The 24835-nt window shown below is 48.4% G+C and overlaps 2 protein-coding genes across 3 annotated transcripts; one reads left to right on the top strand and one right to left on the bottom strand.

Moving 5' to 3' along the window:
• The first annotated feature begins 1909 nt into the window (after nucleotides 1–1909).
• CASP9 (caspase 9) lies at nucleotides 1910–10372 on the top strand. 2 transcript variants are annotated; one of them, XR_005954787.1, is made up of 12 exons: nucleotides 1910–2387; nucleotides 3086–3305; nucleotides 3692–3772; nucleotides 3934–3965; nucleotides 4505–4681; nucleotides 5367–5456; nucleotides 6119–6266; nucleotides 6623–6802; nucleotides 6980–7089; nucleotides 7708–8143; nucleotides 8285–8465; nucleotides 9878–10372. XR_005954787.1 is itself a non-coding variant. In XM_041463468.1 (10 exons), the coding sequence occupies exons 1-10, from the start codon at nucleotides 2256–2258 to the stop codon at nucleotides 7798–7800; spliced, it is 1263 nt and encodes a 420-aa protein (XP_041319402.1). In that variant the 5' UTR covers nucleotides 1910–2255; the 3' UTR covers nucleotides 7801–8235. The 2 variants fall into 2 exon arrangements, 1 of the variants encoding a protein (XP_041319402.1); XM_041463468.1 differs by lacking the exons at nucleotides 8285–8465; nucleotides 9878–10372 and having other exon boundaries at nucleotides 7708–8235.
• LOC121351397 (chymotrypsin-C-like) lies at nucleotides 8481–11158 on the bottom strand. Its single transcript, XM_041463515.1, has 5 exons — nucleotides 11040–11158; nucleotides 10822–10958; nucleotides 10594–10739; nucleotides 9806–9958; nucleotides 8481–9708 (listed from the first exon to the last, which is right to left on the bottom strand). Exons 1-5 carry the CDS (start codon nucleotides 11156–11158, stop codon nucleotides 9691–9693), a joined length of 573 nt encoding a protein of 190 aa, XP_041319449.1. The 3' UTR covers nucleotides 8481–9690.
• Between the last annotated feature and the right edge of the window lie 13677 nt (nucleotides 11159–24835).

Here is a 24835-nt window from a genome sequence, read left to right on the forward strand (position 1 = left end):
CCGTTCTGCTCTGCGCCGGGGCGGCCTCACCTGGGATGTTGAGGGCAGGTGTGGGCACCGCAATATAAGAAAGATACTAAGGTGTTAAAAAGCGTCCAGAGGAGGGCAGTGAAGTTGGTGAAGGGCCTTGAGGGGAGGAGGAGCAGCTGGGGGCGCTTGGTCTGTTCAGCCGGAGGAGACTGAGGGGAAACTCATCCCAGTTACAGCTTCCTCTGAGGGGAGAAGGAGGGACAGACACTGATCTCTGCTCTGGTGACAGTGACAGGGAGTGGCTGGAGCTGTGTCAGGGCAGGGTTAGGTTGGGCGTTAGGAAAAGGTTCTTCCCCCAGAGGGTGGTCGAGCACTGAACAGGCTCCCCCGGGAATGGGCACGGCAGAGAGCCTGTCTGAGTTCAAGGAGCTCCAGGGGACATGATGTGACTCGTGGGGTGTCCTCTGCAGGACTTGGACTCGATGATCCATGTGGGTCCCTTCCAACTCAGCATGTTCTGTGATTCTATTTTGGTTTTTTGCTAAGTCGTGTTTATCCAAAGTCAAAGATTTCTTTCTTGTCTCGTGCTCTGGCAGTGAGGAGGTTCACAAAGGAAACTGGGAGGGAGCACAGATGGGACGGATGACCTGAACTGGCCAAAGGGATATTCCACACCACAGAATGCCCAGTGTATCAGCTGGGGGAAGTGACTGAGAAGGAGCTGATCTGGATTCAGGAAGGGGATCTGACATCAGTCAGTGGGTGGTGAGCAACTGCATTGTGCATCACTTGTTTTCCCCTCTATTATTGTTGTTATTGTTATTTTGTTGTTGTTGTTATAATTTACCATTACTACTGTATTTTACTTTATTTTCAATTATTAAACTGTTGTTTTCTCAACATACAAGTTTTACTTTGATTCTCCTTCCCATTCCATTGGGGTGGGAGGAGAAGAGAAGGGGGGAGTTGAGCAAATAGCTGTGTGGTGCCCAGTTTCCAGCTCTGCTTAACCCACAACAGTTGGCTTAGGGAATGTGGGTTGGATGAGTGGGTGGTGAGGTGGATCAAAGGCTGTCTGAGTGGCAGAGCTCAGAGGGCATCATCCACTTGGAAGTCTACATCAGTGACTTCCCTGAAGATCTATACTGGGTCCAGTGGTCCAGTCTTAATCAACTTGTTTATCAACGATCTGGACAGAGTGATGGAATGTACCCTCAGCAAGTTTGGTGATGATATGGAACTGGGGAAGTGGCTGATCCACCTGAAGGTTGGGGACTGGGTGACACACACCCGGGGGACTGGCTGATCCACCTGAAGGCTGTGCTTCCATTCAGCAGGACTTTGGGAGGCTGGAGAATCGGACAGAGAGAAACTTAGTGATGTTCAACAAGGGCAATGCAGGTCCTGCCCCTGGGGAGGAGCAGCCCCAAGTACCAGCACAGGTGGGGGTGACCTGCTGGAGCATCTCTGCAGGAAGGACCTGGGTGTGCCATGGTCAGTGAACTGTCCCAGAGCCAGCAGAGTGTCCTGGGGGCCAAGAGGCCCTGGGTGCACTGGGAGGAGCACTGGCAGCAGGTCAGGGAGTGACCCTGCCCCTCGGGAGGCACACCTGAGTGCTGTGTCCAGCTCTGGGCTCCTGGGGCAGGGCCAGTGAAGGCTGCAGAGATCAGGAAGGGCCTGGAGCATCCCTCTGCCCAGGAAAGACTGAGGGATCAGGGGCTATTCAGCCTCGAGAGGAGACACAGCTGAGAGGGGCCCTCATCCCCGTCCCTGTCTGTCTCTGTCTGCAGGGAGGGCTCAGCCTCTGCTCCGGGGGGGCGGGCAGAAATGGCACAAGAGCAACGGGCAGGAACAGATGCACAGGAAGCTCTCTCTGAACATGAGGAAGAACTTTGCTGTGCGGGTGACACAGTCCCTAGAGAGGGCGTGGAGTGTTCAAGCCTGGAGATATTCTTAAAAACCCTAACAAAACACCAAAACACGGATGGAATCCTGTTCCGTTTGCTCTGGGATGGCCCTTCTGGACCACAGCAGGGCTCTTCCAGCCTGACTCCGTGTGTGATTCTGGGACTCCGGGGCGGTGGCGCTTCCGGGCAGCGAGCTGCGGTTCCGGGGCAGAGCTGCGGTGCCGGGCACTGAGCGGCGGCTCCGGGGCTTGTGCCGCGGTTCCAGGGTTTGAACGGCGGCTCCGGGGCTCAGCGGCGGTCCTGAGCAGAGCGGCGGTCTCGGGCACTGAGCGGCGGTCCCGGGCAGAGCCCGGCTCCGGCAGCCCAGGCTCCGGGGCCATGGAGGAGCAGCAGCGGCGGGCGCTGCGGCGCGGGCGGGCCCGGCTGGTGGCGGCGCTGCGGGTGGAGCCGCTCTGGGATCCGCTGGAGCAGCGCGGGCTCTTCACCCGGCCAATGCTGGAGGAGCTGCAGGTGCCAGGGAGCGGGACACTGAGCGCCGGGGTGGCCCGGGGAGGGTCTGTGTTTCCTGAGAGCCGGGGACGGGCATGGCAGGGTAGCTCCTGCATCCCCTGAACTCCGGTGACAGGACTGAAGGGTGGCCCCCTTGTCTGCTAACCCTGGTGACAGGTCTGAGAGGGGTGGCTCCGTGTTCTCTTGGGCCCAAAGGGAGAACCCATGTCCCCTGAGCCCGTTTACAGGTCAGGGGGGTGGCCCCCAAGACCCCTTACTCTAGTGACAGATGTGGGAGGGATTGTCCTGTGTCCGCTCAGGTCTAAGGGAGACTCCAGGTCCCCTCACTCTGGTGACAAGCTCAAAGCGGAACTCCATGTCCCTTTAGTCCTGGTGACAGGCCCAAAGGGATGGCCCTGTGTCCCCTCACTCTGATGACGAGGCCTTGGGTTGGTCCTTGTGCAGATAAGATGTTTGAGAACCACCCCACCCCCCGGCCAGACTTGGGGTGCTTCCTCTCCCCCTTTCCCTCTAGACCCCTCATCGGGCTGGGTGTCCATTGTTGGAGGGAGGTCAGGGCTGGGGGTCTGGTGGGGGTCTCTGGCTATTTCCACTCATTTTGTTGTTGTTTACCCCGTGTCCATGTCCTGAGTGCTCAGAGCAGTCGGAAGGGCTGCCCAGACACTGCACAAATCCCTGTTCTGGGTTTTTCTCTGCAGAGCGCTGGCAGCCGAGGAGAGCAAGCCCGGCAGCTGATCATTGACCTGGAGACTCGAGGGAAGCAGGCTTTCCCTGCCTTCCTCTCTATCCTGCGGGACACCGGGCAGGGCGACCTTGCCGAGATGCTGCTCCAGGAGTGCGAAGCCCGGCCGGTGCCAGCGCAGCTGCCCGACCTGCGGCCCGTGGAGCTGGAGCTGCAGGAGGAAAAACAGCGTAAAAGTCAGTGCTGAGGAGGCTGTCGTGTGTTTTTGGCAAACAGCAGCATGGGGGGTGGCAGCTGGGATTCCACCCACTGTGGGCAAGAGTCTGGGAAGTCATAATTTTTATTATCCTGGTAGAGGTGACTGTTGGAAGAATCATGGAATCCCAGAATGGTTTGGGTTGGAAGGGACCTTAAAGCTCATCTCATTCCATCCCCTGCCATGGGCAGGGACACCTTCCACTATCCCAGGTTGCTCCAACACCTGTCCAACTTGGTCTTGAACACTGCCAGGGATGGGGCCTCCACAGCAGCCTCTCGGGGCAGCCTGTATGTCCTGCTTTTCAGCAGTGGAACCTTTTGAGCTTGGACTCATCCTCTGTATTTTTGTCCCATGCCATTACAGATGTGACCCCTCGTGAACGTTTGTCTATCCCAGTCCAAGCTGAGAGTGAAAGACCTCGAATGCCTCCTGTGCCAGCCCGGGGTAAGCCACATTCCACTCCTAGAGCCACAGCATGCCAAAGGCTCGTTTCCAGTGTGGTGGGAAGGGGAAATTCATATGTATTGGGAAAGACGTGAACTCTAGGAGCATGGTCTTGTTGTGAAGTGTGGTGAACTGAATCCTGTACCTGTTTTGTGTTGTAGGTTCAGCTGTTGACAAGAGGAGCCATGACCAGGTTAGTATTTGAGAAGACTGAAAGTGTTCCCTACTAGGCAAAAGCTCCGTGTCTCATGAGTGACTCCAGAAAATATTTCTGGAGGAGCTGATTCTCACTTTGCCTTACCTGAGCAATTGCTCCAAGGCTGTAACAGGGCCAGTGGTCTCAGAGTGGATCAGTCATTAGCCAGATCCTCCTTAAGATTACCACAGTTATAACATAAATTCTTGGCTCCTTTTGGTGAGGTTTGATGATGATGCCTAAAAGAATTTCCCAGAAATTTCAACTTGCTCTTGGACATGCTACAGATAAAGCAGCAGCTGGTTTTCCACAAAGGCTTTCCCCAGTTTAGTGGGCTGTTTCTTGTTCCCACCTGCTGATGAGAAGATGTGTGTGGAGAAAGTGTGCTCCTACCCATCCCTAGGACTGGAGAAATTAAAAAGCTGTGAAATTAGCCAATTTAAGTACTCCCATTCCTCACTGATATTGTATCCTGCTGGATTAGCCAGCAAGCACTTGGCATAAGAGGGAGTTTAATTGTGATGTGTCCCTGCCAGGATTATGAGATGAAAGCGGATCCCTGCGGACACTGCCTGATCCTCAATAACGTCAGTTTCTCCAGAGACTCGGGTCTGTCCACCCGAGAAGGCTCTGACATTGACTGTGAGAAGCTGGAGAGGCGCTTCAAGGCCTTGCGCTTCACCGTCCTGACCCGGCGGGATCTGAAAGCTCAGGTGAGGCTGGGTGTGTCCTGCTGACATGAGGGATGAGAGGTGAGCCCCTGGAAGCAATGGGAGTGCTTTTGGAGATGTGTCTTGTGTTGGCAGCACACCAAAAAACCTCCCACAAAGAAACAATGAACCACTTGCATCCTGTTGCTTTATTGTTACGCTGCAATTGAAGAAGGGGAGAGGACCTTGCACATTTTCATTCTTCTGCATGAATGTTGAATCTCCTTTGGGATTTGTAGGGATTTGGTGAGGCTGTGCTTTTGGGATAGCTCAGACAGCTGTGTCATGTCTGTCTGTGCCATCCTTGGCTGTTACTGGAAGTGTCAGGGGGAATTTGATCATCTGAAAGTAAAACATGGTTCTCTGCCCACCCACCAGCTCCTGGTCAGAACCAGTGGATTTCGTCAAATAAATCATGTGGAAATGTGCTTTGGTTTGTGATGCTGTGTTGTAAAGAATGTAGAGAGGTGAGAAATCTATGTAATTAAATCAGCCAGTGTTAAATAAGGGCAGAGATGCAGAAATACTCACTCTCTGCCAATGGCTTTTGCCAGCTGTACTCGGAGTTCATGTTGTCCTGTGGCAGAGATTAACAGGATCCATGGCAGTGCAGTTAGAACAGGGCCTGGCAGTAACCTGTGGCTGAGATATGGTTCAAAAGACTCTCATTGTGATGTTTTCCACACAGGAAATGGTGTTGGAGCTGCTGAAGCTGTCACGGCAGGACCACAGTGCTTTGGACTGCTGCATTGTGATCATCCTTTCCCATGGCTGTCAGGTGGGTTTGTCCCATCTCTCCCTTTGTTCCTTAGGTGTGGGAAAGGGTTAATTCCCTGTCCTGTGGTCTTACACAGGGTGAGAGGGAAGTGGTCTGTCAAAACCTTGTTCTGCCTTTGCAGTACATTTCAAAGAGTTACACCCTTATTCTGGGTTAAAGAAAACAGGAGCTTCTCTGGTGTGGTCTGATCCAGTGGTGCCAGTGGACAAGTGTTTTCCATTTTAGAAGTTGGGGTTAATAATTTAGAACTGCATGGAGGTCCCACTCAGCCTCATGCTGTGGTGATTCAGTCCTTCCCATTCTCCAGCTATGACTGGGAGATGCTATTAGCAATAATGCCTGTTTATTCCAAGTCAGTTCTTAAAGGATGAGAAGAGGCATTCTTAGTAAAGTGGTGTATGGTATGTACTCATTGTACCAGAGGATGAAGAATTCCTTTGCTGGAGGATGTGGGATATGAGTTGGATAACAGAAGTTATGGGTTTTAGTGCATTTCAAACGTCTCCTGGATGTCCCCTCACCCTGACTTGGCCACAGGGATTCCCACAAACACCAGGATTTGTTCTGGTACCTTTATGCCATGAAGCACCTGATGGGAAATGGGCTCCCTTGGAACTGGCCTTGCCTTCCCTGTCACTAGCTCCTGCATTTTCCTCTTGCAGACGAGCCATATTCAATTTCCTGGAGGTGTTTACGGAACGGATGGAAAACCCATTCCCATAGAAAAGATTGTGAACTATTTCAATGGGTCCAATTGCCCGAGTTTGAGAGGAAAACCCAAACTGTTCTTCATCCAGGCCTGTGGTGGAGGTGAATCTTTGTGTTGGCTCCAGTAGCGTTGGGCTGCAGAGATGTGGTCAGGCTGTGGCTTTGGCTCCTTTTCTGTTCATTGACTGCCCCTCTCTCTAGCTGTCTTCTCACACCAGCTGCCTCTTCTCTTACTGTATGCTGAGAGGCCGCTCCAGCTCTTCACACACAGTGAGGAATTTTGTACAAACTACCAATGACTTTGACTCAACCAGTGCAGCCGAACAGCCAAAAAGCCTTACTTTGTTCTAGGGCCTTTTCCCTTTTCTTTCCCCATCCTTTCTTAATGTCGGATGTACAACTGTGACTCTCTTGGGTGGGATGAACATCAGGAGCTGTCTTGTTGCTGCTTTTTTCAGAACAAAGGGATCAAGGCTTTGTAGTGGACTGTGATTCGCCTGAAGAGGAAGCTCCTGGGGGTTTCTTGGAATCGGACGCGACCCCATTTCGGGTTTCATCAGATAACGTGGATGAGCCCGATGCCATTGCCAGTTTGCCCACACCTAGTGACATCTTGGTTTCCTACTCAACTTTTCCAGGTGAAACAGACGGTAAAATCCTTTTCTGAGCATGGGGGAATTAGCAAAACAGTTGGAGCTTCATGGCCAAAGACAGGGGCAATTCAGGACAACCAGGCTCTGTTGGAGTGGCAGGAACTTGTTGGGATGAGAACAGCAGATGAGTTTTGGCATAACATTCTCCTTCTTTCTCTGAAGGTTTTGTCTCTTGGAGAGAGAAGTCAAGTGGCTCGTGGTATGTGGAAACGCTGGACAGTGTGCTGGAGCAATACGCCCATTTGGAAGACCTGCTCAGCATGTTAGTGAGGGTAAATGTCCTTTTTGTTCTGCTTTTTGTTGATGAAGGAAATAGTCAGGGGTGTGATCAGCTGGGGCATGGAGGCCTACACTCAAAAAAGGAGTGAGGATATTGAGTGTTGAGTTTAGGGATGGGTTCACTGGAGGTACAGCAGAGAAGTTTAATTACAAAGAAAGTGTCTGGCCTCAATCTGCCAAAAAGCATTGGAGGTTTCTCCAGTGAGAAGTAATCTTGGCAATACAGGCTTTAATCCTTCTGAAAAAATTGCTAAAAAATGTCATGGCTTGTCCTATCCAAGCTGATGAGATTTGGGTGCTCCTGTAAGCTTGTCCTGGGGGTGGAGGAGCACAATGCACAGGGATATGGAACGAGTCTGGCTGATCAACATCTTCCTTTGTGTGCCTTGTTGACTCACTATTGCCAAAGTTGTGTACAAGTGTAGATGCCCCAGATACTTTTTCTGTTCTCCATGGGTAGGAGAAAAGTCCAGTGTGGAGGGAGAGAGGACTTACAGAATCACCTTGTTGTTTTCTGGTTGTTGTGGTGCTTCTTTGTCCTTGGCATGGCAGCCATTGATTCCCACGGATGGGGAGAGCATCCCATTCCTCAGCCTCTCTTCTGTTCCCAGGTGGCACATGCTGTCTCTGCCAAGGGGAGGTACAAGCAGATGCCGGGATGTTTCAATTTCCTCCGTAAAAAATTCTTCTTCATGTGCCACTGACACGTGGGCTCCGAGCCCCCTGCCAAGCACTGGAGATTCTTCCTGTGCCTGAATGAAATCTGTGCCCACCATGACTTGGTGTCAGTGCTCCCTGTGGATTTTGTCTGTGTGTCCAGATGTTTGTCTGGAGAAATGTGATCCGAGAGTGCTGGCTTTGCCATGGAGTGGAGATGAGATGGAGATTGTGCTGTGCCGATGGGAAATCTTGTGGATGGAGCAGGAAGTCCATTCGCTGGAGAACAGAGCCAGAGGAGAGCACTTCTGGCTCAGCCTGACATGACCACACTTGACCTCAGAGTGTTTTTCTTTGCTGATCATGATATTTGTGTCCTGTGCTGTCCAGGTAACTGATTGAGGGGACCAGGGTCTGATGTTCAAGTGAAATGGGATGAGTTTTGCAGTCAGTGTTTCTAATAAATTCAATTAAAGAGCAAATCTTTAGCTGTATTCCCTTGTCTGTTCCATCTCCTCATTGCCATTTCAGCACCTCCTGAAGGCTCCTCTGAAGTGGGAAGAGTAGGAACCTTCACTCATGTCTGTGCTGCTCTGTGTGGTCATTTACAATGTGGCTGTGCCAGCCTATGGAGCATCCTGCTCCTTTTGAGGAGTCATTTGGGAGTTACAGCAGGAAACCAATGAGGATTCATTGAAACATCAGTGCTGAGGTAAAGTTCTTAAGGAGCTGCTAACGTGATGGCCTTGGGTCAGAAATCCTGCATCTGTGTTGGATTTTGAGGGGGGAGAGCATCCTTGGAGCCACTCTTGTGTGGTGCAGAGGCCTCAGGGTAGGTCTGTACTGAGGGGTGCTTGGGGATTCCCAGGGAGCCTGGCAATATCCAATCTGCTTTTTCAGTCACTGAGTATTTCCACGCTCCTTTGGGAGCATTTCAGGTGTTTTGAGGGGGCTGCAGGAAGAAGCCAGGGCTGCCCTGAGCACCCCAAGGAGGGTCCAGCTGGAGCTGGATGTGGATGTGATGGCCTTGCCTGTGCTCAGGTGTTTGTGAGAGCTCATGGTTGTCTTCTTCTCTATTCCCCTTCTCCATCCCCCAGGGGAGTGGGGCCTGGGCTGCCCTGTCCCATGTTGTCCAGTTTTGTACAGAGCATCTGGGTGTGCAGGTGATCCCAGGGCTGATCCCATCTACCCTGGACCTGCTCATCTTCAGGAAAGGTGACCCTGCACTCTTCCCCTTGTTTATTTCCCCACTTCCCTCACTTAGGAAGCATTGCGAGGGGGGTAGGGGTGACTTTGGGTAGAGATGGCTCAGCCTTGTCCCTCTCCTTTCCATGACATGGACTGCAGTGGCTGCTCCTTCCCCAGGACATCCCTGGCAGAGGTGAGAACAGAGTGGGAGCACTCCAGCAGCACAGGTGGTGGAGGAATGTAGTGGGGCTGCAGAATGACCCCCAGGACCAACCCAGTTACCTCAACACCCCATTATAAATCATTGCCATCAAGTAGCCCAGTTACCAGCAAGACCCCCTGAAACATCCCAGCACCAGCCAAGAGACCTAAAACCTCCTTGGGCCAACTAGGGGCCCTATAGCCCCTCCCCAAGTTCCCTAGAGCCCCCCAGGACCACCAGGCTTGATTCCAGCCACTCTCCCATCAAACCATCAGCCAAGCCTTGAACCCTTTGGTTTGTCTATGGCCATGGCTCTACTCCTAGCTGGGAGTACCTTGTGGGATCTCTGCCCACCTTAGGCTCCCCAGGAGCCTGCCCAGCCTCACTGCACAATGTGGGGGCTCTCCCCAGCACACAGGCAGAAGCCCAGCACCACAAGGTACATCCCCTGGCTCTGCTCCACCGCGTCCCCTCGAAAGAACCACACGAGACCAGCTTAGCACTATTGCCTTTATCACACTCGGTACTTGTGCTCCATGCTGTGTCCTCAGTTCTCGCTCATTTTCTGCCAGAGAAAGACACGGGGAGGCTCATGGTGAGACCACTGGCAGGGCAGGGGCAGTGTGGCCAACCTGCATGGGGGCAGAGGAAGGGGCACCCACCTCGTTGATCCAGTCGATGTAGGCAGACACCCGGGTGAAGACTGTTGGCTTCTTTTTCATGTTGCATTTCAGGCCGGAGCCGAAGCTGACGATGCCCTCGACCTCCCAGACCCCGTCATCGCGCTGGCAGTTCAGGGGGCCTCCAGAATCGCCCTGTATGGAGAGACAGTGTGGGCCACTGCTCCTGGGCACCCTGTTGGCACACCCCACATCCAACACAGCACTGACGTAGACAAGAAAAGAAAGGCCTTATGAAATCAGGCCTCACACTGCTAAAACTGCCAAAGCTGACCTGTCATTTCTTCTAAGTGCAGCTAACAAGTGATTTGCAAGTTCCCATGTGAAGCTATTTTAGGAATGAGAGGTTTGTTTAACCCAACAATCTGTTCTGAGGGTGAGAAACAAATGCACCTCTGTAAACAATAAGATCTGTCCCATGAGAACCCACAAAGGAAAAATGGAAACATGTCTAGAGAGAGAAAATTTGGTAGACATATCCAATAGCGCTTATCAACCAGTGAACTGAGTTTCACTGTATTGCTGACCAATTAGGTTTAATACAGTGCCTTCTGATATTTCCTATAAATATAAGCTTTGTGAATAAGAATTGTCTTTCTGCATGAAGGAAATGGAGTTTTGGCTGATTTATTCCAACATGCCACTGCAGCAGCTCCATCCCCTTCCCTCCTGTGCTTCCCATGGAACCCGTTGCCCTGCATTGCTTCAGCACCATTGTCAGTCCTCCTCTGGGCTGGGGGCAGGTACCACCCAGCAGTGCCCACACTCACGTTGCATCCAGAGACGACGCCGTCACCGCCGGCACACACCATGGTCTCAAGCACAAGGTCGCCCCACCAGTCCCACTTGGAGCAGGTCTCATAATCCACCACGGGCAGCAGAGCCTGCTGCAGGGCATCGGCCAGGGGCCCGTTGGCTGCAAGGACAGTCACACCTCACACTCTGCAAATCCCCTGCCCAGGGACCCATGGGGACCCTTCCAGGGACACCCCACTTACTCCTGACACGTCCCCAGCCGGTGACATAGCAGGGGTAGTCGTTGGGCAGGACCTTGTCAGCAGCTGGCAGGCAGGCGGCACGGATGTTGTCAGTCTCCTGCACCTCCTCTGCCAGCTTGACCAGGGCAATGTCATTGCTAGAGGGGAACATGAACCATGAGGAAGTGGTCCCTAGCTTTGTTGCCCCCCACCCACTCATGGATATATTCCATCCCTACATGACAAGAATAGAGTTCCATTTCTCGTGCACAATCGTCTTCTCCACAGCCACGGCCACAGAACTGGGCTCATCATCCTCTGACAGGTCCTGCTTGCCCAGCACCACACGGTAGGTCATGGATGGCTTTCCACAGTGTGCTTTTCATAGTCACCAGTAATGTGAGATGTTTTCTACTTTGGGACCAATCTGGTCCGACTTAGCGAGTGAGACTCTAAAAGCTCATCGCTTCTTGCTAATAAAGGTTCTTCTAAAGCCTTCTGATCCACCTGAAGCCTGGAGTCTTTCTTTCTGTCCCTGACTCAACAGTGTCCAATCCCATCCCCCCTGGACCTGTTTTCCTTTGGGAAAGGTGGCTCTGCACTCTTCCCTATTGGAATGTCAGGAGACACAAGATGGAAGATGGACTTCAGACCTAGTTAACATAAGAGATTTTATAACAGGATGCCTTGGCAAAAGCAAAGGGAACTTTGGAAATTAGACCTAGATTGCAAGAAGATTCAATCAGACGGGTTTACCGGGAAAAGAAAATCCCATTAAACTGTGCAAGCAAGAGATGTTGTTATGTGCATAAGTTTGTGTATGTGGTTTTAACCTAATCATTGTAGTACACATTACTAGTCTCCCTGAAATAGTATATAAGCATTTGTATCCCACAATAAAATCGGATTCTGATCACCGAGTCAGTCTCCCTGTCTTTTTCCATTGCTGACCATTGGTACCTCCGTGTGAGGAAATGAACTGGCCTGACTGGCAGCAGTTGGCGAGCCCCTGGAACTGATCGTGACAGTGAGAGAACCACGTCTGGGCCCACAGTCCCTGTCTGCTGCAACTGACAGGTGAGCCAGGGAAATAAAAAAGGAACTAAAAATTGGAAAGGAAATGTCCAAAGAGAGAGACGTCTATGGAACCATGCTCACCCTTCTGGGCAGGCATGACTTCCCCATGCCAAAGCAGGACCCTAAGTCACTTTTACTCCCATTCCCGAAAATTCTTTTTAAGACATTGAAAAAGCGAGAGCGGCTGGATGCCACCGCCCTCCTACCCCACTCTGTCTCTCCACACTACTTTCTTTGTGTGCGGGAAATCTTGGCATCTGAAAAAGGACTGTTTCGAAAAGGGGGAGGCCAGATCCAAAACTCCCAGTATTTGCCCTCAGTGCCATAATCAACATCAGTCCAAGTATGATTTTGAAGGGTGTCCAGTATTGGGAAATGGGAGCATGAGCATGGCACCACGTGAAGAAGCAGATGCCCCAGCTGATGCCGCAGAGTGGACGAAGGCTCAGCCCAGCCGCCGCCCCAGGCAGCCTTCGTCAGACCACAGGCAGCTCTGGCCGGACTGTTACCGACCAGCCACCCCAGGCAGCGCAGGCACGGACCTAGCAACCTCCAACACAGTAACATTGCTGGATTGATCTGTTCATTTGATTCCCACAGGAGTTTTCGGACCACCTGGACAGTGTATGCCTACTTTGTTTGTTTATTCTCGCTGGTGAAGTGATACGCGGAATAAATAGACTCCACAAGCGGGTGTAGTTATGAAGTGGGTATGTATTGTCAGCGCCCGGCACAAGTGAGATAGCTCTCGTGGAAACTTGTGCCCTGAGCCCTGGTCTGAGCCCCATCTTTATTCACGAAGGTCTTCCATATACATTACATTGCACAACCTTGCCATGCACCTTCAACCCCTGGCCCTGCCTGTCCTTGCCTGGCCAGGTAATTAGATCTATGCCTGTCACGATCCGTCCTGGGGGACAAGATTCGTGAAGGTTCTTTTCACTGATCTCAGGGTGCAAAAACTGACACCAAAAGGGGGTTTTGCAGTAAAATCAAAACAAATGTACTTTTATTGAGTAACCATAGCAAAAATGCGTTAGGGAGAAGGGGAATGAAGAGAAGGGAAAGAATAAAGAAAAAAGAGAGAGAAGAGAAAGGAGGTGTATAGCTACCAGATGTGCGGATGACAAAGTCCTTTGAAGTCCAGTCGACGAAGAGCCTGTCGTCTTCATGTCAGGAGTGATCTCAAAGGGTACCAGTCAGCTCTAACCTCTTTTATAGTCCTTTTTGATTGGGGGAAGGACACACACATTTCAAAATAGTCTATTGAGAAAGGGAACAAAAAGTCCATCAGCAGTCCATCAGCAGAAGGCGTCGTACAGAAAGTCCATCAGCAGCAGGCAAGAACCATTGTCTTCTCGGTCCAGTGGTCACTTGCAAATTTGCTTTGGTTACCGGGCCTTTCCCGCACACGCCTTCCCCCCACCCTACAGTAGGGATTTCAGTCTCAGTCTTCTAGGGAAGAAAAGGGGGGCTTTTCCATGTAGGGGTCGCATGTCTCAGTCCTTGAGGGGAGAACCTTCTCCCCTCTCTGTCACGGTGGTTGATGTGAGGTGAATGGAGGGTCTTTTTGTGATGACCACCGAAAAGGTCATTCCAGAGAGAAAGTCCAGCCAAGTCAGGAGGGTGGAGAAATTCCAGGGCCAGCGTTGCTAAGTGATGCAGGCGAAGGAGAGCACACTGCCCCTTCTCGGGTGCAGTGTTCCATGAGTCGAGCAAACACACCCGTAGACAGTAATTTGGCTTAGTGGACCAGTCAGACCTGGATTTTCAGAACAGGATCTTTTCCTTTCCCTGGTGGTCTCAACTTTCATGACGATCAAGAGGGGTGTTTAAGGTGCATTCTTTGCCACTGTCTTCAACGCTCATCCCTCCCTTCCCAGTGGAAAACATTGCACTGGTGTACCAAGGTGTCACGATCCGTCCAGGGGGGAAAAGATTCGTGAAGGTTCTTTTCACTGATCTCAGGGTGCAAAAACTGACATGACAAGGGGATTTTGCAGTAAAATCAAAGCAAAAATACTTTCTTGAGTAACTACAGCAAAAATGCGTTAGGGAGAAGAGGAATGAAGAGAAGAGAAAGAATAAGGAAAAAGAGAGAGAGAGAAGAGGAAGGAGGTGTGTAGCTACCAGATGTGCAGATGACAAAGTCCCTCGAAGTCCAGTCGACGACGAGCCTGTCGTCTTGACGTCAGGGGAGTTCTCAAGGGTACCAGTCAGCTCTAACCTCTTTTACAGTCCTTTTGATTGGGGGAAGGACACACACATTTCAAAATAGTCTATTGAGAAAGGGTACAAAGAGTCCATCAGCAGAAGGCGTCGTACACAAAGTCCATCAGCAGCAGGCAAGAGCCATTGTCTTCTCGGTCCAGTGGTCACTTGCAAATTTGCTTTGGTTACCGGGCCTTTCCCGCACACGCCTTCCCCCACCCTACAGTAGGGATTTCAGTCTCAGTCTTCTAGGGAAGAAAAGGGGGGCTTTTCCATGTAGGGGTCGCATGTCTCAGTCCTTGAGGGGAGAACCTTCTCCCCTCTCTGTCACGGTGGTTGATGTGAGGTGAATGGAGGGTCTTTTTGTGATGACCACCGAAAAGGTCATTCCAGAGAGAAAGTCCAGCCAAGTCAGGAGGGTGGAGAAATTCCAGGGCCAGCGTTGCTAAGTGATGCAGGCGAAGGAGAGCACACTGCCCCTTCTCGGGTGCAGTGTTCCATGAGTCGAGCAAACACACCCGTAGACAGTAATTTGGCTTGGTGGACCAGTCAGACCTGGATTTTCAGAACAGGATCTTTTCCTTTCCCTGGAGGTCTCAACTTTCATGACGATCAAGAGGCAAAGAATGCGGGAAATTTCGGACAGACACTCACAACGCCCTTTTGGCATGCGTTGTTCACGGTGGCGGTCTCACGGAGGTGTTTCGGTGGTCCCTGAGGCTGAAGGCCGTGGTCTTCCTCATGATTGAACTTCTGAACTTTTCTCCTTTGTGCGTGCGCTTTGGTCCCTTGGTGCTTATCTGAGTATGTCTGTCGATTTTGATCACCTTGGAGACAGAGGAGCCCCTTTATCTAGGTTTCTTGCATCCCTTGGTCTTTTCCCGGTATTGTTCTTTATCACAAGAAGCTTCAGAAATTTACATTTTCCTATGCCCTTTGTACCATAGCAGAGGTTTCTTAAGTAAAAGGTTAAAATTCAACACACAGCTCTACAAGCTAAAATTTAAATGCTTAATTCATAATGCTAACTTAAGCGAACGCCCAAAACCTCTTATTTCACTGGAGCTATTGACTCTGACTCCTGACATGGACTCCCCATCCGCTCTGTGTAGTCCCAGCTGGGAGCCATATATCCCAACTCATATTTTTTCCAGTAGCACCCCTATCTGCAACCCCCATAACTGAGAAGAGAGAGGGGGGTTTCGGTTCTACAGGAGTCCCGCAGATTTTTTGCTTCCACAGGTCTCAGTGTCCCATGTGCCAATGCAAAGTACTCTGAAAGGCAGAGACACTCCTAACAGGGCTCATTGATACAGGAGCTGGTGTGACATCTCCAAAAGCCAGCGGCCCACTGATTGGCCATTAACTCTCCCGCGTGGGTGGGAATAGTGAAAACCTTTGAAGCCAACACTCGGAGCTGGGGAGATTGCCTCACAAAGTTGTGAAACCACAGATGGCAGCAGAGAGAAACACCTAATTAACAAACTAAAAGACATGGCTTCTACGGAGATGGGAGATGGGCTCTTTCCTGAGAACAGTCCAGGAAACATCCAAGCGATGAATACTCGATAAGCATCTGCAATCAAGATAGCCAGAGTCAACAGGAACCTGCATCCCAACACCAGGTTCCCATAACTAGATTATCAGCATTCATTGCTTCCCAGAAACGGTTTTGTCCAGCCTGACACAGAGAAAGGAGACTACATGAATATGTGAAGCCATGGAAAGAAAAGGAGAGACTCTGCCCCAGGTGGAAAAAACTGTATAAAAATTTCCTGGACAGGGACAGCCTTTGTGAACAGAGGGGATCTGAAGCGGTAGAGTTCGGATCAGAGTTCACCCAGTGCCGATCCCGGTCTTGACGCTGTCCTTTTGATTGTGGCTATTGGAGACCATATCTCGAAATAAAATCTATTTTATTAATTATTAATTCAGCTTTATAATTTATTACCTATAACAATCTTGGTGACTCTGATGTGATCTGATTTAGGGGTCTGGGGACCCCCTTCCTCCAGTCAGGAGGTGCCCCACTGATTTCAGCAGCCTGACAAGGTTGGTAAACCCTGTGGAACCATACAGATCTTGAACTAAAAAGCCAGAGCCACAATCAAAGAAGGGATAAAAACAGGCCCAGAGCTCTCAGGCACTCAGAGAAGGGTCTCTGGAGCCATGGCAAAATATTTTTCACTCATAAAAATCAACGTGCACGAAGAATCCACGTGGGAAAAGGACTGTAAGTATTGCATGGTTGAGTGAGGTGTGATTGAGCATGTGTGTGAGACCTGATACTATCACAAATCAAGTGCGGACCCCAAGATTGCAGTTCCCCTATCCCGCAAGGGAAGGGGTTGGCCAAGGGGGAAGCGGACGAAACTTGGTAAAACTCATTTTCACACGTAAAGCCTGTAACTCCAGGAGTTCAGGGGTCGATCATGGGCAGGATCAAAAAGAGAAAGTACGTTCTCTGGTGTTTGGGAACTGGTAAACCTCTTTGATCCAGGACTTGGTAAGTCCGGGAAGGGAAAGGTAATAGAGATCTCCTTATCAGTCGAAAAACCCACGGATCGGTGCACTGTGAGGCTAGTAGGCTGGTAACATTGAACGCAGATTAGTCATAGGTACGGTACCGGTTAAAATTTAGGATTCTTTTTGGAACTCAGCACAGAGTTACAGTAAGGAGATTCTAGAAAAGTAGTTTAAGGAAAAATGGGACAAAGGAAAAGTAAAAATCAGGGAAAAACCCAGGGTAAACCCGTAAAAGAATGAGGAAACAGTTTACCCAAGCTTCCGAGGTACAACCCATTGGGGTGGATGTTAGAACATGGGGAGGATTGCCCCGAAAGGCGAAGGAAATCTAAGGAGAAAATGATTCATTATTGTGTAGAAATATGGGGAGGTAAAGAAATTATAAGACATCTTATCTAGCCTGTGTTTGGCACCTTCGAGAGATGGACTTGCCAAGCCTTACATGATTATGTGTATGATGAGAATTCAGAGGATGATGAAGAAAGAGACCCTGCCAGATTATGGGAGTGTGCTAGCACAGGATTATTCCCGATCAAAACTTAGAAGGGTGCTGCGACCCAGAGTGAAACCCTTAGATAACCTCCTGCCCCCACACCCAACTCCCCCACCTCAACCCGTGCAAACTCCGGTCCCTTTGCCCATACCCATGGCTTCTTCGCACCAGCCCACACAGGCTCAGGCACCTCCTCTTTTCATGCAACCTCTAGAAGCTTCGCTCTTTCAAGGGCAGGCTTTGGCATTGCAGTATCCACAGGATTATTCTCAGCCCCCACCCCCACCGCTGCCGGCAGAAAACGAGCGGCAAACCCTTCCCAGTGGGGAAACCAGCTCTCCTCCAGCCACCAGGATGCGGCACAAAACAAGGAAAGTACATAATGACGATAGTGAGAACAAGGAAGACAAGCATAATCTCTTTCCTTTAAGAGAAGTGCCCTCTGCCTCGGGAGTCATCGGATATGTAAATCTACCGATTAATACTGGGGACATAAGAGCCTTCAAGAAAGAGATGGGAAAACTGATGGACAACCCACTGGGGATGGCAGATAGACTAGATGAATTTCTGGGAACAGCATATACACCTATGATGATATTAATGCTATACTGAGGTTGTTATTCAACAATGAGGAACAAGACATGATAAGGCAAGCCACAATATGAGATTGGGAATACAGAAACCCCCAGGGGGTGCAAGGCGACCAGAGATGGCCTGATCGGAGACCGTCGTGGAATGCTCAGACAGAGGAAGGTAGACAGAAAATTATAGAACTAAGGAATATGGTAATACAAGGCATAGGAGGGGTGGTACCAAAGGGGCAGAATATCAGCAAAGTATTCGGAGAATGCCAAAGGAAGGATGAAACACCCACCAAGTGGTTGGAAAGGCTGAGAAAAATCTTCGGATGTACTCAGGGACAGATCCCAATTCCCCAGTTGTGAAGATCCTGTTAAAAATGCAATTTGTTGCAAAATTATGGGAGGATATACGGAGGAAACTGGAGAAAATAGAAAATCGGCAGGAGAAAGGACTGCAGGTCTTACTTAGAGAAGTGCAAAGGGTTTATATGAGGAGAGATGAGGAACAGCAGAAAGCCCAAGCAAAGGTGTTGGTAGCAGTGGTTAGAGAAGCCCAAAAACAGGAAGAGGCCCAAGACTCTGTATAACCAACACAGAGCCATAAGCCTCAGAGGAGACAGAACCCCTCTCAGAGGAGGTACCCAAACAGCCAGAAATACACCCCAGAGTGCTTTTATTGCAAACAAAAGGGGCACTTTGAGAGAGAATGCAGAAAGAGGATGAAGGATGAGAAAATTTTCCAGGAAGATTAGAGGTGTCAGGGGCTTTTTAATTTAGGGTTCAGAACATCCAGAGAGCCCTTGATAAAGCTAAAAATAGGACCCCAAAACCAAGAACTAACATTCCTAGTAGATTCAGGAGCTGAGTGAAGTACTGTTTAGCAGTTGCCACCAGGGTGCACTAAAAGCAAGGACACTATGATGGTAATCAGGGCAAAAGGAGAGCCTTTTAAGGTAGCTGTTATTAAAGATGTAGAAATAGAATCAGAAATGAGGTTTTGCTTGGGGAATATGCTGCTGGTTGAAGAGGCAGATTATAATCTGCTAGGAAGGGACTTAATGGTAGCTCTGGGAATAAGCTTGACTGTGCAAGAGTCCCAGCTTATAGTAAATCTATATAAATTAATCACTGAAGTCGAGGGCAAGATAGATCCTAAAGTCTGGTATACCCAAGGGGAAGCTGGAAGGTTAGAGATGGAGCCGATACACTTGAAATTGAGAGACCACAAGATCCTATTAGGATCAAGCAATACCCTATACCTAGGGAAGGTAGGAGAGGACTAAAACCTGTAATAGAGGAACTAATAAGGAAGGGAACCCTAGAACCATGCATGTCGAGGCATAACACTCCTATCCTGGCAGTACGGATGGCAGTTATAGGTTAGTGCAAGATTTGAGAGCTGTGAACAGGAGGACTAAAATGCTATTTCCTACAGTCTCAAATCCTTACACCTTGCTGAATAATATCTCTCCTGAAGATACCTGGTATAGTGTGATAGACTTGAAAGATGCCTTTTGGACTTGTCCCTTAGCTAAAGATAGTCGAGACTATTTCGCATTCCAGTGGGAGGACCCAGAGACAAATAGAAAGCAGCAACTCAGGTGGACATCTTTGCCTCAGGGGTTTGTAGATTCACCAAATCTATTTGGTCAGGCTCTTGAACAAGTATTAAGTCAATTTGTGCTGACAAAAGGGACCAAATTATTACAATATGTAGATGATTTATTGGTCGCTGGTCCTAAAGAGGAAGATGTAAGAGCAAGTACCATAGCATTATTAAACTTCTTAGGGGATAAGGGATTAAAAGTTTCAAAATCTAAGCTACAGTTTACTGAACCTGAGGTTAAATATCTGGGACATTGGTTAACAAAAGGGAAAAAGAAATTAGACCCTGAAAGAATAGCAGGAATTGCTGCTTTACCCTCTCCATGGACAAAAAGAGAGATCAGGCAGCTACTGGGACTTCTAGGGTATTGCAGGCAGTGGATTGAGGGATATAGTAAGAAGGTAAAATTACTTTAAGAGAAATTTACTACTTATAGGTTAAAATGGAGAGAACAAGAAGGGGAGGGATTCAAAGAGTCGAAGGAAACACTTACGGGAGCTCTGGTATTGAGTCTCCCCGACATAAAAAGGCCATTTCAGTTATTTGTGGATGTGAGTAGCCATACTGCCCATGGAGTATGGATTGGACACAGGACAATCCTAACACAGGATTGGACAGGGGACAAGAAGCCGGTGGGGTATGCATCAAAGCTTTTGGACCCTGTGAGCAGGGGGTGGCCCACTTGTTTGCAAGCAATTGTGGCAATAGCACTGTTAATGGAAGAAGCCAAGAAAGTAACTTTTGGGGCTCCATTGTTAGTTTTTACTCTTCATAGCGTGAGAAGTATATTACAACAAAAAGCGGACAAATGGCTCACAGATGCTAGACTCTTGAAGTATGAAGCCATATAGATCCACTCACATAATTTAGAATTGCAAACAATTGCTGCACAAAATCCAGCTCAACTTCTCTTCGGGGAAGCCTCAGGAGAGTGTGGTGGTTTGACCAGGAAGTGAGTTTCTGGGAAAGTTATGGCCAAACCAATCAGTGGCCAGATTTGAAAATTGGCACCTGGTGTGGCCACTGGGGACCTGGATATGCCTCTGAGAACACACAGGGGTTAAAAGCAGACGACTCCCAGAGAGACTTTCTCTTTTGAGTCCAGCAGGTGGGTTGATCTGACCTCTCCCCTGCCCAGCTGCGTCTGGGTGCGGGAGGGGGAGGCCATGCGGCCTGAGGGAAGGGAGGCCATGCGGCCTGTGGGAAGGGAGGCCATGCGGCCTGAGGGAAGGGAGGCCGGAGCCCTGCAAGATGCAGGGCTGGAGGAGATCTGGGATGGTTTGGGGAGCCCCCCCACCCCCGGGAGAGAGTGACAGAGACTCTGTGCTGGTTTGAAATTTGATGTCTTGTGCTGGCACCATGGCCAGGAGAAGAAGGGGGGGGCAAGGTGCCCAGCTGCCGGCAGACCGTGGCTGAGCTTTTAACCCCTTTGGTACTGAAACAATGGAAGCTGTAAAAAACACTGATCCTCCCCAGCTGAGAACTGAGAGGGGACGGAGGGTGGGCAAGAAGAAGAAGACTTGAGTATGTGAAGAAATGTCAGGAGATGAGAGTGCCCTGGATGGAGGAGATGAGGGAGTGGCTTTGGCTGGACTTTGGTAGGGAGATATAAATTTTTATTGGTAATAATAGATAAACTAACCCATTGGGTAGAGGCCTTTCCAAGCTCTAGGGCTACAGCTCAGGCAGTGTCAAAATTTCTACTAGAAGAAAATGTACCCCGATATGGACTAGTAAAATACATAGATTCGGATAAGGGGACACACTTTACCTCAAAAATCATTAAGCAACTAGCAGAAGTCTTAGGAATCCGGTGGGAATACCATACCCCGTGGTATCCTCAAAGCTCAGGACAAGTTGAAAGAATGAACCAGATGTTAAAAGCCCAATTATCAAAGTTAATGTTAGAAACTAAAATGTCCTGGCTCAAGTGTCTTCCCTTAGCTTTACTAAATATCAGGACCATGCCTCACTGAGACAGGGCTATCACCTTTTGAAATGCTATATGAGGTGCCTTATGAACATGGAATGCCAGTAGGACACACGAAGATAGAGGATGGACAAATACAACCCTACCTCAATAAGTAAATAGCAATTAGTAAAAATCTATAGGAATTGCGAAAACAGGGGATAGTAATGCAGAGCACCCCTTTAGGGTTTGCCATACATAAAATGCAGCCGGGGGAAAAAGTGCTTATAAAAACCTGGAAGGAAGTCCCCCTCTCCCCTCACTGGGAAGGCCCTTTTCTCATCTTTTTAACCACAGATGCAGCAATTCAAACAGCAGAAAAAGGCTGGACATGTGTCTCTGGTGAAAAAAATCGAACACCAGGAAGAGACACCTGAGTGGAAAGTTACCTCTCCCCCTGGAGACCTAAAGATAAAATTGCATTGGCCGAGTAAATGACCGAAAGGGATCAGATAAGTTGCATAGTGACTGTTTGTGAATGTTATGCATTTGTGTATTTTAAATGCGAATATTGTCATAAGGTTTGGGTTGCACATTGTAAGAGGGGATATAGGCCTAAGGGCTTGTGCACAAAGTGTATAAAGGAAGAACAGTATCTGACTAGCCGTGTCTTAGAACTTGTTACTGATTTGGGCATAATAGAATTAGACTCCCTGGAGTGGTATCACTTGTTTCAAAATGGAATGGGGGAAAATTAAATTTGAAGGCTCAGATCCTTACAGTCGAGTGCCAGAGATTGAATAAAGTACCCTGCAGAGCAGATGCGGTCAAACTATCGAGGTGGCACATCTTTAAAAGACGGTATGTGGCTTGGTCCGGGCATAGAACCCCGTAAGAATATTCTTGCTGCCGAGATGATGGTTTACCTCACCGCTGGTGGCAACCCAGTGGGCGTAGGCAAGGGCAGAGGAATACACCTATGGGGAATCCTGATGGGCCTGAGTCTAGTTGTGTGCAGTACAACTAGTCTGCACCCGGAGAATTCGCCCAGCACTGAGGGGCAGAGTCCAAGTAATGAGTGCGGGCAGTGCTTGCAGATTGTCCTGGAAGGACAAAGAGAGGCAGCGACTTCAGCATACCCAACCCCAGAAGACTGCAGAAATGGTAAGAAAAGCAGGTACTGTACCTTAAATGGCACTCAGTATGGGATATGTGAATTAGATGGAAAAATAATATGTTATATGCAAAAAGTGACATCTAAGAATGGGCAGTCAGAAACACCCATACATAAAATTTCTAAGAGGAATGTTGAGCAAATATCTATTCCTACCTGTAATCAGGTGCAAGGCATGCTGATAGCAGCCATGCCCATGGACACAGAATGTGCTACTGGGAGATTAAACCAAGTATCTAAAATAATGAAATAGGGACAAGGAAAACTAAACAGTAAAGCAGCAGAAGCCCTGGCCAAGTTTGAGGAACAGATGAAAGGAGACGGGATTGTTTACAGAATACACCAAGAAATACCATGAGAAGAACGCGATAAAGATAGAGAGTCTGAAGAGGAATAAAAGAGTCTCTTTTATTTCTTAGGAACACCAAACAATTAGATCATAGATACTAGAACAGTGACACAGGTTTAGGGAAAATTCACAAGTAGCTGAGAAATATGAGAATTGTACAAAAGAGCACGAATTAATGTGTTTATGTAGAAGGGTAGGGATTGTAATATATGATTTGGAATAATTTGTGCTTATGTGAAATATATGGGAAATAGGTTATGTTTGTAAGAAAAATTCTTAAAAGTTTTAAACCCACAAGCTGGAGCTGTAGAGATTGCCTCACAAAGTTGTGAAACCACAGATGGCAGCAGAGAGAAACACCTAATTAACAAACTAAAAGACATGGCTTCTACGGAGATGGGAGATGGGCTCTTTCCCGAGAACAGTCCAGGAAACACCCAAGCGATGAATACTCGATAAGCATCTGCAATCAAGATAGCCAGAGTCAACAGGAACCTGCATCCCAACACCAGGTTCCCGTAAAAAGATTATCAGCATTCATTGCTTCCCAGAAATGGTTTTGTCCAGCCCAACACAGAGAAAGGAGACTACATGAATATGTGAAGCCATGAAAAGAAAAGGAGAGACTCTGCCCCAGGCGGAAAAAACTGTATAAAAACTTCCTGGACAGGGACAGCCTTTGTGAACAGAGGGGATCTGAAGTGGTAGAGTTCGGATCAGAGTTCACCCAGTGCCGATCCCGGTCTTGACACTGTCCCTTAGATTGTGGCTATCGGAGATGGTATCTTGTTCATGAAATAAAATCTATTTTATTAATTATTAATTTGGCCTTACAATTTATTACCTATAACAGTGTTAGGAAATTTAATCCATAAACACCAGAGGTTTATGTCCAAAAAGGAGACAGAGGAGTCCTTTTACTTTGCTCCAATAAAGGGAGAGGCCCTGGGGCATTCCCCTGGGGTGTCTCAAATTTTTGGAGGACACAACCTTCTTTTTATCCCAATTTCCTGGCCTTACTTTCCTTCTCTCTTTCCCCATTGGCTGAGGTACTTGAGAGGTACAAAGATTTCCCTCTAGTGTAAAACCCTCCCTTTTAATTTTTGATTCTTATGGAATTTAGGGGTTTTTCTTCCCCTAAATTTCATCTTTCATCTTTCAAGGTCTAATTTCATTTATCATCAAACCTAAGGTTTATTTGTAAAGGCAAATATCTTTTTCCATTCATCAGTCAGTGGAATCTTTCCCATTGTTTCTTTTATCTCCCAGTGATAGTTTTATCTACGAGCAGACCCACAGCTTGTTTGTAAAGACAAATCTGCTATTCCTCTCATTAGTAACATAGCAAACATGCATAGATCACTAAGAGGAATTAGGTAAGCCATAAATTCAAGATTCTTTAGCTCACATTCAAGACAAACCTTGAACTTAAACTGCAATAATTATTTGAGACTTAACTCCACTTTCAGCTTTATTAAGTGCTTGCTTTTTACTCCATAGTTCTAACAAGGTAATTTTATTGTAAATATTGCAGTACAGTTGTTTACTTGCATGTTGTTTACTTTGATGTTGTGAAAAATGCCATTCACTTGTGTTAAAATTTTTTAAGAAGTTCAATAGTAATAAAATAGTAATGAAAATAGTAATAAAAATAGGGACAATAAGAGACAATAAAAAAGCAAAGAATTACAGATCTCTGGGTGCCTGGCATTCCAGCAAAAGGCGCACCTTGCTGAGAAAGGATTACCCCTTAAAAGAAATAGCCTATTGCATATTCAGATATCTCATACATGACTCAAACATTCCTTTCAAACTAGGGTGTTTCTGCTTAATTTCAGCTTCCCCCCCTCATCTTGTAAATCAATCTTTGGTTCCTCAAAGTCTGGGCCTTCCCGATAAGGAGGCAATAATTCTTTTCTTGGGATCTTGTTGTGTGTTTGCTATTATCTCTATGTTTTCCATTCTTTGAGCTAGTTACAAAAAGTATCTTACCTCACATAGTTTCTCTTCAATATTATGCTACAGCCTAAAAACTATATTTAAAAACACACTACTTAAAAGAGATTAATACAGCACTACTTAAAAGAGATTAATACAGGAGAACTTTCC

Source organism: Pyrgilauda ruficollis, unplaced genomic scaffold (assembly GCF_017590135.1).
Source record: "Pyrgilauda ruficollis isolate IOZ18807 unplaced genomic scaffold, ASM1759013v1 scaffold165, whole genome shotgun sequence".
Taxonomy (NCBI): domain Eukaryota; kingdom Metazoa; phylum Chordata; class Aves; order Passeriformes; family Passeridae; genus Pyrgilauda; species Pyrgilauda ruficollis.

Coding starts and splice junctions, on each gene's coding strand:
- CASP9 (XM_041463468.1), top strand. CDS start 2,256: ATGGAGGAGCAGCAGCGGCGGGCGCTGCGGCGCGGGCGGGCCCGGCTG. Junction 4,682..5,366: donor GGCGGGATCTGAAAGCTCAG/GTGAGGCTGGGT, acceptor TTTTCCACACAG/GAAATGGTGTTGGAGCTGCT. Junction 6,267..6,622: donor CATCCAGGCCTGTGGTGGAG/GTGAATCTTTGT, acceptor TGCTTTTTTCAG/AACAAAGGGATCAAGGCTTT.
- LOC121351397 (XM_041463515.1), bottom strand. CDS start 11,158: ATGACCTACCGTGTGGTGCTGGGCAAGCAGGACCTGTCAGAGGATGAT. Junction 10,959..11,039: donor TGGAACTCTATTCTTGTCAT/GTAGGGATGGAA, acceptor GTTCCCCTCTAG/CAATGACATTGCCCTGGTCA. Junction 10,740..10,821: donor CGGCTGGGGACGTGTCAGGA/GTAAGTGGGGTG, acceptor CTGTCCTTGCAG/CCAACGGGCCCCTGGCCGAT.